Source organism: Ambystoma mexicanum, chromosome 3q (genome assembly GCF_040938575.1).
Source record: "Ambystoma mexicanum isolate Mex_15411 chromosome 3q, UKY_AmexF1_1, whole genome shotgun sequence".
In the NCBI taxonomy this organism is placed as follows: Eukaryota; Metazoa; Chordata; class Amphibia; order Caudata; family Ambystomatidae; genus Ambystoma; species Ambystoma mexicanum.
Genome location: NC_090926.1, coordinates 493,866,652 through 493,882,818, shown reverse-complemented (window position 1 = coordinate 493,882,818; position 16,167 = coordinate 493,866,652). Strand labels below are relative to the sequence as shown.

The window sequence follows — 16,167 nt, the reverse complement described above, 5'->3', positions numbered from 1 at the left end:
GTGATCTCTCTCCGTCCTGTCAGAGGGGCCTTTTACACCCCGGCCTTGGTAGTCTGGGCGTCTATGTGTCTCCTGCCTTTCCTGAGTCTTATACCCTCGGGTTTGCTGGTATAAGTCTTCCGTTTTGGATCTGTAGTGTTACTGACGTTTAGGCTTCTCTGTCTTTTCCTCTTCAGGGGCTTGGCTCTCCGTATTTCTTTTGTGTTCCATCAGGGAAAAGCCTAGTTGGTCGAATTCTTCATAGACTGACTTGTCAGTATATTTGATGGCGACTGCTTTCAGATGTATAAATGCTTTCGCCTTCTTTTCCCTATGATAGGGTTCGACAAGCACAAGGTCCTCTATCCTAATCTTTTTCAAGGTTTTCATTCTCTTTGTTATCTGGAGTATTATCGGTCTATTTAGAATGCGTAAATCTTTCTCCACTTCCCTTTGCTCCAGCTTGAAAACTCGTATCTCTTCTTTGGAAACCTTTCTACTTCCCAGTTCACTTCTTTCTAATCGATACTTCCGCTGACTTCTTAGGATGTCTTCTCTTTCACGAGGTGGTCGCTGTTTGAGAGGGCTTCTTCTTGTTCTAGACACCTCTGTCTGAAGCTTCTCATTATCTGGCACTGGTTTAGCGACAGCTCCCTGGACGACTGACAGACTTGATACACTCTTTTCACTCTGGCTTGGACCATCCCTGTCCCTTATGGGCTTTGCTGTGTGAGTTCCAGCTTGATCTGTGTGCTTTTTCACCCCAACTTCTGTGGCGGCTTCCCTTGGTTCTAGTGGCCCTTTTTCTGAGTGAGTAGAGATATTCATTAAGTCGATACATCCTAGGAATTCCTCTATTGTTCTTGGAGATCTCAAAGGGCCTGTCACCTCTGGTTTAGTGCTTGAAACTTGTTGATTTTTGCTCACCAGCGGTTCGCTGAGACCCGGCCCCCTCCGGTCTTCTTTAACCAATGTTTTGACGCCCTTCTTTGAGTTTGATTTCCTTTCAATCAGATCAATTTTTACAGGCTGCGTCTTTTGTGCTTTGGCCTGTGGCCTCCCTTCTGATTTATCTTGCGCCAAAATCAACACAGTTTTCTTTTTTCCATTTGCCTGTGTCACTGACTCATCTACACCATCCTCCGAGGTCATAGAAATAGTTGGGAACCTTTTATTCAAAATTTCCAAACTTTCGATCTTCTTTTCTAGTGCTTCAATTTTGGTTTCCCACATTGTTTTCTGATTTGGCAATATCTGGGACCTGTCTATCTCTCTTTCCACTTGGATCCCGGTCGAATTTTTCATGTTCCCGATCTTTTTTTCCAGTGCTTCTAGTTTCCTTTCGTACTGAAGTTTCTGGTTGAGCATAAAATCAGCGTTTGCTGGTAAACGGGAATCCATCTGGGCTAATTTCGCCATTATGTTGGAGAGGATTGCTGTATTGTCTTGTACGTTTTCTTTAATTGTTTCGTACAGCTTACATAAGGGAGCCAAGACAATGGTCATAGCCGACATGATGGCAATCATTTCTGGTTTCTTATTTGGCGATTCGTTTTGTAGGGACACAGCAATTTCACTGAGTCGTCTCTTTTTCGGTGAGGCTTGAGTTTTGTCCGGTCTTCTCAAAGGTGCTGAGGAGTTTAAGTCCGGGCATTCCCGTATTGATCTTAAATTTCTGTCGCTGTTAAAGGGGTTTCTTGGTGATCCAAATTTCGTCGATAAGGGGAGTGAAGCAGAAGATTCCCTCCTGGACAGATGAGGCTTTGTCCAAGCCAAACGCTCCTCTCTGTCCTTCTGTGTCTGGTTCGTTTGATTGGATTCCCAATCGAAATGCACCCCCTTTGAGCCCTCTTCTTCGTGGTCGTTATCTGAAACGAGGATCTCCTCTATAGTTTGAGGAACCCCATTTGGAGCGGTTAGGATCTGGGGAATCTCAATCCTACCTCTTGGGAGGTCATATGTGCCCGAAAGGATTGATTCCTGAGTCTCAGGTCCCTTTGCTTTTTCAATGTCAATATTTAAGTCATTTATAGGTGCCATGGCTTTTTCCTGCAAAAGGCCGTTTGGCCGGACTTGTTTGACTCTTGCCACTGTAGGGGGCTCAGTTCTTCTCTGTTTTTGTGCGGGCTGGGTTTGGATTGCTATTTCCAGCATCTCTGCGTCTGATACTTCCGTATCAATGCTCTGTTTTCTTTTATGTTGCAGTGTAAAAAAAGCTTTTAACAGGCGTGATAACAGAGGGTTTGGCAACCCTTTTTTGTTTAATTTTCTTGCTTTTTGATCTCCCCGCATAGTATTTTTTTGCGCTCTTGTTTTCGCCGTTTTATTTGCTCCTTGCAGCCTGGTTTTTACTGGTGTATTTGGTTTACCTCTTTTTTTTCTTTTAGGATCAGAACCAGTTTTCAGTTGTTCACCGTCCGTTTCTTTATTAGAGTCTTCTGGCTCTCCCTCTGAATGGTTTTCACTCTCCGAATCTTCTTCATCCGATTCCGTGCCTTTGTCCGGATCGGCAATTATCACAATGTCTCTGGCTTCTCTCAAATGCTTAGTGGTCTTTGCCGGATTTTTACCCAGGCCTAGCACAGTTTTCTCGCTGTCCTGATCAGTAGCATGCAGCAAAGCTTGAATGGATATCGCATTTGGCACTGAGTTTTTCTTTGCTGTTCCAATGGGCGGTTTTGTCGCCATTTTTCCTTCCACCACAGGACTTATTCCCCCCCCCCTCAGTAGTTTTTCGCTGAGGTGGTGTTTCAATTTTTTTCAAGTTCATCCGTTATTGTTTCTTCATTCCCTGTCACCTTTACCCCACATGAGTCTCTGTTGCCAGTAATGGAATTACTGGCTCTGATTCACATCACCTCTGGAGATGTATCTGGTTTGGTGGAGGAAAGCATTCCAGGGCGCTCCCTTTTTTCTTCAGGTTTCAGGTCTTTCTCGCCGCCGCGGCTCAAACGCCGGTGGGAGTCAGGCTGGAGTCCTTCTCCAGCCGCGCCCGGCCCCTCTCCGAGCCTAAGGACCGGACTCAGTTATAGACCCCACGAGACGGGGACGGACACAGGCACAGGCGCGTACTCCATCAGCGGAGCACACGCGTTCGAGAGCTGCTCATCTGCTCTCGTCTCCCTGTCCATCCCGGACAGCGGCACCGACTGGGAGACCGCACCCATGACGGACTCCCACGCTTGCCCTCGCGGGTCAGGTAAGTTCGAATTTCCTGTTTTGATGTTCTTAGCCGACTCATACGCCAGGGCTCGAATGTTCGTCAGTGCCAAGGTTACGGCGTTTTTAGAAGTTAGCTGAGCCGTATGTAGCAGCTCTATGATAGATGGCGACGCCATTGGAGTGGCCCTCGGTCTGGGGGCCGAGCCGGACTTAATCCTCCTCCTCTTACCCGGGCTCAGTTTCCCTTCCGAGTGAGATGCATTTTCCAACTGAGAGTCTTTCGGGAGTGTTTTGGGACTTTTCAAAGCTTTCAGGGGACGTACCTCTGGCTCCATTCGGCTTTGGCTTTGCGTCCGCAGCGGACTGCAGCAGACTGGCTCACACCTCAGGCTCACCGCTCCGCTCACCGCTCTGCAGTGTTTCACGTCAGAAATAGACACTTCCTGCAGCTTCCGCACAACGATGTGGACTGGTGCAGCAGACTGGCTCACACCTCAGGCTCACAGCTCCGCTCACAGTACATTATTCTTCATAAGCAATACTTTAGTCAGGATGGGTTATGCAATAATTCATCAAAACACAGTAGTTGAGTTGCCACCTCTTTTCCACCATAACCTTCTACCATATGTCCCTTTCCTAGTGTACTCCCCTGCCAGAATAAAACTACTACTACTACAACTTGTACACTGCAGTGAAGTATGGTCCAAACCTTCCACACTTAACTCTTTAATGTGGAAAATTGAACCAACAACTGCTTCTTGGGTAAGCCTGTTGACTTCTATAACATAATTGGCTTACAACTTCTTAATTTAGGCTGCCCAAAATGACAATGATTCTCACATTGCTCTATTTTGCCATAGGCAATGCATGTTACATTTCTCTTCCCCTTTTGGAAAACTGTATTCATTTGGTATGATTGTTGTCCCCTCTTGGCTTTGGCAACGTGGGCTACAATGTTCTCCCGTTAGACATCTCGCACCAGAAGATTTGCACCCAGTTAATTTTAGTTTAAAGGTTTGATATTGAAATGGTTCACTTTGGCCAGCGGTCTATTTAGGAGCCCCTCACCCCCGGGTCACCTCTATTAGGCCAACTCACCGGTATCACCTGGTGTCTCTGTTGGACTCGCTCCTCCCATGTGGTTCTCCCACATAATACCACCCCCAGGGTCAGGATCAGGTAGCGGCTGCCTTTCCCTGGCCACATGAGAAGGAGTCCAGCTCAGAGTTTTTGGGATGATCACCTCTGATTCATCAGTTGTCCGTACGAGCTACTAAAAACAAGATCACGACCGCCAACATGCTGGGCCTTACCTTTGCTTAGGTAAGCCCAGTCCCACTGCCCATCACTCTCCCAGATGTGATCTCCACTTGCATTTCACTGTTGACCAAATTAAAGCACTATATTTCAGCTTCACTATCTTCCACTTCACTATTCTGGGAAAGAGGAAACGCTTAGAAGCTAGCTTTTCACTGGTAAACTAAGCCAAACCAGGGAAACTGTGCTGGACAGACAAAGTGCATAACCTGCCCCCACTGAACACAACCCACGCTTGTAACCAGTGTATTACCTATTTTTCCAGAAAGTCTTACAATATAGTACGCAAAGATATATTCATAATCAGCAGACAAGCACTTTTCTGTGTTAAAAAAAAATAAATAGGCGGTGAGAATGTTCTAATAGAAGACCAATACATCTGTATAGCCAATGGTTGCCTACCCCTGCATTAATAGAATATCAAGTGAGCGGAGGTACCTTTTCAGAGCAGTTTTCATTAACATTTTTTCTTCGCATTTTATTAAAAAAAGTGCAAGCCAAAAACGGACGACCATACAGTAGCTGAGTAGAGCATTCTTGCAAATCAATATCTATATAACCCATTGCTCACCCAAATCCCCTCCCCACATGCCAATAAGATACAAAGGTCCAGCCGCCAAAGTCGTACTTCTCCTACATAGTTTGATTGTCCATGCTTTTTTATACATCTCGTAAACTCATTCTCAACCACCTCCTTCATCACTGATGCCATTCCCAGCCTTTCAATATTTGTTCATATTTATTCGGGCATACCCTTTGTTTGTTCAACACTCTATAGCAAGCCATTACTTGCGTCATACCCTCTGTCCAAATAGAACTCTTTGGTCAAATGTTCCTATTCCAAAACTGCACAATATCCCTTTCGGCAAGGACCAGAGCAGTGTTTAGGAGGTTTTAAAATATTGGTTGGTGCCTGTGTTCTCCCAAGCCTTACATGCCTGCGATTCTTCTACACTGTCCATCCCAACATTGCAGACACCTCCTCTAATATATTATTCCAATATCCTTTGATCTTCCAACAGTCCCCTCGCCATGCAAAGAATGCACATTTTTCCATCTAATAACTATTGCAACAATTATCCCCAATTTTCCCAATTTTTAAATAGTTGAGTAACAGTATCTAATGCAAATATTAGTATTAGACCGGGTTTGAAATTGCTGGGAGCCATTTAACTCTTGCTTCTAGTCTAGGACAGCCTGGTTAGCTTGAATCGAACAGCTAACCGGAGCAAATTCTGGCTCCCTAGGCCAATTGGTACCTGGTGTACATGTGCAAAGAAGTCTGGGAGCCCCTCTACCGAGAAAAAACACAGCCAAATAACCTGTTCTATGGTAAGGTGCCCACTCAGGAGGGCCTACAACCACATGTTAGCTCACTGTACCTTTTTCATAGAGGAGAAATATCCATTTACATATCAGTCTGGTCCACCCACTTGTGCAGTCCAGCACCGAAATGCTCGGCAAAACTCTTCTGAACAAGAGTACCAACAGTAACCCGAGACATCTGGTCTGACCTCGTTGGGCCTCATCAGTGAAGTGAAGCTGTGCTTCTCGAAGTACAGCAAGCAAGAGGTCCACATCTGGTTTACTCTCAATAACTCCCTAAACATACAAAAGAAGTCTGGGAGCCACTCTACCGAGAATATTCGTGACATTAATGTTAACAACAAATATACACCTGAAGGGTCTTTGCATTTATCTACAAAAATGTTGGAATTTCTCCAATGAACTGATCTAAGCTAACAGCGTCGATTTGAGTCAAATAAGAATACGAGTGGAAGGCATAGATGGCACATGGATAATGGTGAAGAGATGAGTTAAGAAGAGCTAGAGACCCCCAAGTGTGCGGTGTTGAGTAGCAATAGCTAGAAACAGAAACAAAGTTAGAACTATTCTTGTGCTGTTTCGGGAGTGGGGATACCCGGAGTAGGAGGGTGATGAGGAAAATAGGGGTTTGTTTGTACCCCTAAAACGTGGCCTGCTAATGTTCTCGGATCACCATTCATTACGGTCGTTGACCCACAAACAATTGCAGGTTACCTTATGTTCGTTCAGCCTAAGGGCAGACGCACCACACTTGTGAATGCACAGTCAAAAAAAATATGTCTTTGAGTAATGTGGGTTTACAAGTGCATAATATAACTATTCAAATCTTTGATTAAAGATGACTGCTGAATTAATATTACTTCTCGGTTAAGGTTGTGGGATGACATTAAAGAACTGGATAGGGGCTACCTTGCTTCCAAATTATAACCATGACGTAGTACTTGTATAAAGACATAAATTATGACCAGTTTAGAATTACCGAATGTCATTTTGCTTATTTTTCAGGGAAAACTCTTTGGTTGTACAATAGTTGATGAGGGCACCTGGACGCTAGGTAAGATTGTATGTTTATGTAAATTATTTCTCAATCTTGTTTGCGATACTGGAAGACGGTGCATGGTACCTAATTAATAAAATATATAAAAAATCCAAGATTGAACTCTTAAACACTGAATGTGAACTTCAATGCCCGAGTCCCAAAATGGTTGCAGTCATTTTGGTGGCATTGGAATTTCATTAATTTGTGTAGATATTTGACCAATTTAACTTGGACAGTTTTAGTGTAATGTTAAAATCCCTGTGTAGCACGGTTTAAATTGGATAAACGTGTTTGCTGGCTTCTCCCCTGGTTGCTATTTTTATTTCTGACAGGCTGTTGTTCTCTGGCTGTAACAAATGTTGTTGAAGAAAATAAATGTCCTTGTATATTGCTTTAATTGATTTCTTGAGATGCAACTTGTGCACTTGGAGAAATAAATGTTTTGGCTAGTTGCAGGGAATTTGGCAGGTCACCTTAGTACAGTCATATTATGCTCATCACTGAAAGAGGTGGTTTGGGGGAAGTAGAGTTTTCTATTCCTCTGCCTCAAATAAAATGCGGATCAGGTGGCTGAGTGGTTGTAAAGGATTTATTTTTGAAAGGGCCTTATTACTGTATTGCTGTTATCTGAAACTTTATTTATCTCAGAAGACCCAGTCAGAGTGGATTCAATTTTGCTCAATGAGATTACGTTTAAGAGATTGACATCCATAATTAGCCATCCATAAGCAGCCCTTCTATTTCTGTCGAGAAATGGCAGTTCGATTTCAGCATGGACTTCCAGGAATGCTTTTGAGATTTAGATCAATGAAGAACAGGTGTCTGTGTGGTAATTGAGGGGTGTCTTCTCTAAAAAGATGTTAACAGCCTATGATGCTACCCATGCATTTGTGCTTGTTAAATGTTACTTTTCCTGTTTCAGCAAAGAGCGTAGTTGTTAAGCCATGTATCGTTTCAAGGGTGGACTTTAAAGGCCATCTACTAATTAACCAGTTCTGTTTGACTCAGTTGTGAAGTAGTTCTGCTTAAAGACTGTCCAAGTCAAGTTGTAACTATGAAGGCCTCCTATACTTTGCAGGTCCAAAATACTGCTATAGATGCCACTTTTGTTAAGCAGGTTCCAGGTTTGGACCTTATGCCAATGAATAGTTGTATAGTAGAGGCATAGCCAGGATTGCCTAACCAGTAGTGCCTGAAGCTATTGTAGTTGGGCCCACTGCAGTGACATTAACATCTGTAAATGCCCACACAGCAATGCAGAGTGGGGATTCTTCTTGGGCCCGGGAGGAACAGCAATCACTCCCGTAAGAATCTGGACCCAAGTAGGTAAAAATAGTAGGCCTCTTTATTTTGTTGCAAGTACAGTTGGAAGGATAAAACAGGAGCAACAGGTAGGTACATGTTTCTGGTCATGGGTCCCATTCTGCAGTCCCCAACCGACATCCTCGGAACCCTCATGTCACACCAGGTTCCACATTCCAAAGCAGCTCATGCACACACAACCAGTTAAAGACCAATTCACAGCACACCTCCCTTCCTAAAAGGAAACAAGCCGAAAGCTTCACGCTTGAAAAGGCAAACTTCTCTCTCCAGCCGACAACTCCTTTGTTCCGTAAGATGACCACATGCCTCATTAGTCGCATCTTCTCCGACGCACATGGAGAGCTGTAGAAACCTGTGTGACGGACTGACGTCATCCTCCTTTAGAACGTTCATCGACCAAACCAACATGGCACCGCCTCCCCTTTGCGTGCCACAACCGTCACGCTGGAACGCAGGGCAATCACCATACGCTCGCCTTTCTTTGGGTGGCTAACCTCCTCCTCTGCCACCCATCAACATTTAAACAACCTGGCTCCTCCAGTAATGCGCCATGGGCCAAAATAATCGAAGCCAGTGCAGGGGCTGGCTCCCTACACGTCGGGTCAGAGAGTGCACTACCTGTCCCAGGATCCTGCTTGGTGAGCACAGTGGTGCTCTTCCATCAAATACCCTTTGCATCCACTGCGGTGGGGCCTCTGTTGGTGTGCCCCTCCACCCCCCCCCCTCCGACACCGTTTCCCGTGTTGCCCCGTCTTCAGAGCCATCAGCCTTGCCTCTGAGCTACAAAACACCTTGATGGTGTGGCTAAAGAGCACTCTCTTCCGACCTCTCCATGGGGCAACGGGATCTGCAAAGTCATGTTTGCTTATCTATCCTTCTGCAGCATCACAAAGACGGCATCATGCTCCTGCCTTACTGAATGGACTCCTCTCCAGTGGCCCTTATGACTTTTAGCCTTCCAACTCTGACTCAGCCACAATTTATAATGGATTCTTAATATCTCGCCGCCAAAATGATGTATCTTGGTCCCAGCAGAGTCCGACTTGGGCAGTTACAGATTTTGGGTGGGTCTTGCCCGCTCAGCCCCTACCAGGTCTACTCCTCTGTAACCTATTACATTTTAAGTCTGCTGTCAAAAACATTACATTCTTATACATTATTTGTTAGGAGATTTGAAATGGGGTAGATTTGCCATCACTGAAACGTGTCTCCAATCGGATTCTCAAGCTATAGTAAATAAAGTACTTCCTTCCAGCTTTGAGGTAATTTGTCATAACCATGTAGAGTAGCTGTTTATTACTTGTGTCCTTTCCATTGTACATTTATTCCTCCAACTTTATATTCTTATTTGTACATCTCATGGTGAAAAGCTGAGCTGGTTCTGATGTTTCCCTGTTGATTGATGGTCTATATCTGCCTCCAGGGTCTTCATCTTTTTATTTCAGACTTTCAATATATATATGTAAATTGTCACAACAGTTGGGTTATCTTGAACGATTTCCTCTCACTACCTGATGTTCTGGGTTTTGCAAAGCGTACTGATGACCGTATTCATGATACAATATATTTATTAGACCTAGTGTTGCATTGTAACCCACTTTTGGCTAATGCTGCTATAATTCCCATAACCTATTAGTAACTATCCTTCCCCTAATAAAGTTACCTTTCTAAATTGTATACCGTTATCCCTATGTTACTTTTCAGACAACTATGGCCTTAAGGAACGTTGTAATGTACTGCAACACCATCTGGTATTGTATCTTTTTATATGGATACAAATACAAATACTCTTAACCTTTTAGTTTATTCAAAGGAGAAAATCGTTTTTGTTTCCTAATGTTAGTTTGTGGGATTTCCCGGGTTGCTTGCTCTAAAATGACAAGGCAATGCATCAGAACGTCTTTGGAGGAAAGGTGGTGTTAAGCCTGATCTTTTAGCATGTAATGCAGATACTAGGAGGAACAAGAATGCTATTTTTCTACAAAAGTAATCTTACTTTTCAGATCCCATCCCCTCCGCTAAAGATAGTAGTCCCGAATTGTTTATATTGTGGAAGGTGTTAATAATCAGAAGGAAACATTTAAGGAAGGTTGCTCCCACTCAAAAACAGTATGATCTATTGGGCAATTGCTTCATAAATAAGATACAGGATATTCATTGTAGCATTTATGATGATGACTTCATACACTCTGTTTTGTTGTGGTAGTAGGTTTTCTGTTGTTGAGTTCAGTGCTTCACTTGAATGTGCTCTTTAAGAAGACCAGGTGACCCCATCATTGGAAAAATGTAACCATATTCCAATTATAGCCCCCTTTGCACAATACCTTCTAGTGCAAAGAATGTTGAGGCAGAAGTAACTTCCCAACTGTATCCTCCCCTGGATAAGACTTTTCTGCTCATTGATACACAATCTGACTAACCTCTCTGTGGGAGGGACGGAGACAGCTAACATACATTTTAGGGAAATCTTATGTTTAAGGGATCGAGGCCGTCCAGTTCCTCTGGTTTACTAGTTCCATCAGCGGCTATTGGCACCATGGAACACAACATTCTCCTGGTTTGTGTGACTGAGGTGGGAGGGATTGAGGCCTTGTATTGGCTTAGCTCCACTCCTTTATTCCTAGACTGGACCATTCAGCCACTTGACCGATTATTCCTTGATTTGTGGGGTGCAGCAAGGCTTAGTATTACCCCATCTCCTTTTTAATTTTATTCTTTAATATCTATATGCTCGATTTTGCTTGGCTAATCCAGAACTGTGGTCTATGCTGCCACATATATACTAATGACACCCACATTTGCTTTAGCCTCGTGATGAGGTCATGATAGGAAGTCCATTGCCGGCTGTTTGAAGTGAGTAAAGACTTATACATGCTAACTTGCTCCACCTCAAAACGAGCAAATCAAAGATCCTTCTGTTTGGCCATCCCATGAATAGATCTCTGCCTTTGGTCTGGTTTTGGTTTGTGTGCGGCTCTGTCCTCTCTAACTCGGTTCATAAGTAGGGGACATTTCTTGATGATGAAATGTCTTTTGACAGCAGGTCCATGCGTTGGTGATGGTGGCCCACTTTCACTGCATCTTTCAATCTATCTAAAACCATTCTTTTGAGCTTGTACCTTAGGAAAATACTTAGCCAAGCCATTACATTATTGTGCCACAGTTTACTTTAAAGGAATGGTCATCCCCATGCTGTTTCCTGATGAATCATCAGAGCACAGTGAGGGGTCAGTAATGTGAGGCTCACAACTGGATTTAGATTTCTCAGGATTAATCTTTTTATTTTGCACAACATTATAAAGAAAACCCTAAGTAAACCTACTCTACCAGGGGATTCCCTACCTAGTCTAGAATCTATGGCAAAACCTCCAAGCATTCACAAAACTAACCCTCAAACTAAACGATACAAAGATTCAAAACCACATAAGTAAAACGTTACCAAAGACCCATTGTCTTTGATGACTTCTAGTGATCCTGGGCAGGTCCTGCTCCCCCAGGAATGTCCCAAAGTCTATGGGGGTAATTCATGGAATAAATATGCGCCGAAATTAGTGGCGCAAGCTGGCATAAGTGTGAAAAAGCAGGTGCACACGTGCGATTCATGGAAAGCCCTGCACGTGTATTTTCCGGGATGTGCGCCAAATCCGCCCGTGGCGCACACATCCCTTCCACATCCCGAACGCCGTGCGTGACGCTCACATAGAAAGCACACAACGTCAGCGCACACATCAAAAAGGGGACGGAACAAGGGGCGGAACACGTGGAATGGAGAACGCGTGAAAATAAGGGCGTAACTGGGGAAGTACCGCTGGGAAGTACACGGAACGCCCACACGCACGCGAACTACACATATTCATGGAATCGAATAGGGAAAACCTGCGCACGTCAAAACACATGCACAATTACGTCCACCACACGAAAGCAGGCGGTAGCGTGGACGCGCAGCATAAAAGTGCGCGCAAACATCAAACGAGCATATACAGCTACGATGAATGTCCCGTTCCTCGCAGCAGTGATCGTGGGACACCGCAGGAGGAGAATAGACGGGCCCCGCATTTTTTTATTTTTATTTAATTTTTTTTGCCCAGGAGCAGCCTTTTTGGGGATGCCTAATGACCAGGTCTATGGCAGGTATATGCTTCCACCTCATATCCTAGAGCTGGTCAGGGAGTGGGAGGATAAACTCACTTCACCCACCCTGTGCTCCCAAGCATTGAGGCCCATGGAGAAGGTGCTCAATGTACTGCATTTTCTGTCCAGTGGGTAATTTCAGCGGACAACTGCCATAGTTGGGGGTGTCTCACAGGCCACGCAGTCACGTTACCTACACCAGGTGTTGACAATCATCACTGCACGCCCCTCAGTCCGCAGGTACATATACATGCCCAGAACACCTGCAGAAAGGCAGGCTGTGGTCCTGGACTTCTACAGGGTAGCACACTTCTCCAAAGTGCTTGGTGCCATAGATTGCACCCATGTGGTCCTACGTCCACCTAGGGCAACTGAAAACATCTTTCGAAACCGCAACCACTGGCATTCCATCAACGTGCAGGTGGCATGTGATGCCAAGGGAATCATAGCCTCTGTCTATGCAAACTATCCTGGGTCCACCCATGATAGTTTAATATTCCAAATATCCGCCCTGAGCCGGGCCCTGGAAGCTGGGAAGCATGGTGACACATGGCTCCTAGGTGAGTACAAATGCCTGTGCACATGCATACATGTCGCACACAGACAAATACACCAGCCCAACTAATGACAACAGTTATCACCTTACCAGGGGACAGTGCCTACCCTCTGAGCACCTACATGATGACGCCCATACGGAACCCCACCACACCACCCCAGGTAAGATACAACGCATCCCATATTGCAACCAGGGGCACAGTGGAGCGCACATTCGGAGTGCTCAAGTCACGCTTCCGCTCCCTTGACCACTCTGGTGGACAGCTACTATATGCACCCCCAGTAGTGTCCAGACAATTTTACCTGACATGGAATCGGAAGAAATGAGTGACCAAAACCTCACACCCTGAAAAACGGTGGCACAAATGCATGCCACCAGTGGTGCAACCAACAAAAGTCAGAATACCTGTTGCCATGCATATTTGACAATTGAAAATTGCCATATCAAACACTGCACACTGCACAGCACATTGAGTGTGCATTGCATTGGTGAAAACCCTTCTGCATCATTTAAAAAAATGGCATTCAACCAAATAGTACCCTGTCATGCATGTACACGTTCACTGACTTGGACGTTAACATGGATTGTCGTGACACAGCATGCTTGAGAAGGCAATCCGGGTGCACGCGTTTGCATGGTGTCAATGTAGTTGTGGGGGCGTTGCCTAAGTGTATTTGTCCGTAGGGACATGCCTAGAATACATACATGCATGTGAAATGGAGTGCCAGTGTCCTGTACACAGCACATGTGAATATAGCACCAATGACCCACCTGTGTGTCAAACCACACCCATCCCCTGACACCTCAAAATAAAGCACTACATTGCATCAGCCATTGACCAGCAGAACATATCATGTACAGAGTACCCCACATCGTCAATGGAAGACAGTGACCCATTACTGAATCATAGAAATCTATAATGCGACCTACACACAAAGTTCATCAAAGCGCATCAATGAGGGAGGGAACAAGGGAGAAGAAAACTACATTCCTAACATGTCGTTCAAACAGTCCACAGTGTGATAATGAACTGGAAAAGCAAAGTACATATTACAAGTGCCTGGAACAATAAGGGAGAGTCTAGGGAGGGAATGTTGGATGACATAACTAGCATCAACATTCCTATGCCTGACGGCAATAGTCGTAGTGCAGGAGTCACATAAGGAGGTGAGTGAGGGAAGAGGTGAGGAGAGTAACAAAACAAGTGACAAACTGTGGAAGGCCTACAAAGAATGAAGATAGTGCTGGGGAGGGGGAGAAGAAAGACAGAAGGGAAAGGGGGAAGAGATGACCTGTAATCAGTGGTGGAGGGACGAATGATAAAAGTAACTGGCAAAACCATACTAAAAATGTTGAAGGTGGGGTGTTTAAGGACGGAAGCAGAAGGGCAAATGTCTGCAAAGAAAAAGAGCCTATGTATCACCATGGCCGATGGCAATTGATGTAGTGGTTGAAAAATACAGCCAGAGTACAAGGAAGAGGCTAAATGGTGGTGGAGAGGGAGAGGGAGGAGAGAAGGGAGGAGGGGGCCAAGCTCAAAATGACTAATGGGGAAGATGGTGAAAGAAAGCACACACAGGGGGCAGAGGGAAACCTGACGGTGCAGGAGAGTAGGGGATGTGATGATGAAGGGGGGAGACAGAGGGACACTGACAGGGGCAGGGACGATGGGGGCATTCAAGTGACTGAGAAGGCATGTGGACAGGTCTAGATGGGGCCACCTTTGTGGCCTTTTGGTAGTGGTGGCAGGCTCAAGAATCCTGGTTGGCCGGCTTGTCACAAGGGCCAAGTGCAAACAGTGGGAGGAGGAGCAGGTCCAGGACACAAACAGGAAATTAAATCACGAACAATGTAGTCATAACTCAGATGGCACATCCAAACACCAGCCAGGGCTGGAAAATGGCCAAAGTGGTGCTAGCAAGGAATGGGTGGTTGTTGAAATGCGTGGTGACAGGGGAAACTTGGCGTGCAGCCTTCATGTGGCCTATCAAAATCACTGCTGGGAAACTGTCCCAATTCATCATTCTCAGCACACGGACCCCTCCCACCATCAGTCTGTTACACGCAGCCAAAGGGTGCATGGTACCAGCTACAGCAAGAAGTGCATTAACATAGACAGTCAATAGATAACAAACATCTCAAGCAACATGATGAAATGCACAGTCAGCATAATACACCAAAGTGAAGTAGACATGCATTGGAGAAACCATCTGGAATACCCACTAGGGGTGTACACACAAGTAGAACTGCAGGCTGGCCACAGATATAACGGAAGCCCAATGCCCATGTGCGATATGCTGTTACACCGAGCCATCCTTGAGAGCCCATGGAAAAGGGAAGCAGGAGTAGCATATGTGTCAGGACCCCAAGCAAAACACATACACAATACAAACCTGAATGGACCCAGCTGGAACACACAGTGGATGTCTTCCGATGCCACAAAGCACCACACTTTCACATGTACGCACAATAGACAAAATACATTTGAAAAAAAAAGAATTCTAAAGAAAATACTAATTAAATCAAATAATCAATTGAAATTAAAAAATGAAGAGTAATGAAAGAAAAACAAAATCAATAAAATTGAAGAAAACCAGAAAAAAAACATAACTAATAAAAAGCAAAGTGAAATCATTGAAAAAGAACAACAAAATAAAGGGGAAAAAATGAAAAAATAAAATTAAAAGAACATGCTTACCAAAAACCATACTTACCAAAAACCATACAATTTGGATGAAAAATCATAAATATTTGTAGCAAAAAAAAACTGCTGGAAAAAGAAAAAAAAATCAAAAATGCCCATGTATGACCTGGGGGGTGGTGGGGTGCACCCAGGAAGGGGGAGGTACAGGGTGCACCTCAACACACACATGTGTAGATGTCGAGGTTAAAAACTAAAAAAAAAAACTCACTGGGCTCAGCACCTGCAGTGCCCGACCTATGTAGAAGATGGGTTATCATCGTCACCCTCTGGATCTGGATCTGAATCAGAAGGTGGATGTGGTGCAGTTGACTCACCATGCCTAGCCGCGCCTTGCCCCTCAATGGCAGCAAGCATGCGGGTCTGGTAAGCCAGGTCCTGGCGGGCAATGAGACTCAGGTCAGCATGCATTACCTCACGTGTCACACATGCTTCCTCCTGCAGGGACTGATGTGTGAGACAGAGTTCTGCTTGCATGGCCTCACATGACAAACGGTATGACTCCCGGCTTGCACGGAGTTCAGCCGAGATGGTTCTTTCAAGCTGTACCATCCTGGCTTCTGTCCGCCTACTCTCATCCACCATGAGGTCAGCTAGAGTAGATCCGAGGGCTTGTTCCACTCTCAGGGCCTC

The 16,167-nt window shown here is 44.9% G+C and overlaps 1 protein-coding gene across 1 annotated transcript in view; it reads left to right on the top strand.

Moving 5' to 3' along the window:
• The window catches only part of NUDCD2 (NudC domain containing 2), a 316,419-nt gene that overhangs the window by 47,574 nt on the left and 252,678 nt on the right, over nucleotides 1-16,167 (top strand). Inside the window, exon 2 of the mRNA XM_069654281.1 lies at nucleotides 6,790-6,838. Coding sequence (XP_069510382.1) covers nucleotides 6,790-6,838 — 49 coding nt within the window. The remainder of the gene's footprint in view (nucleotides 1-6,789; nucleotides 6,839-16,167) is intronic.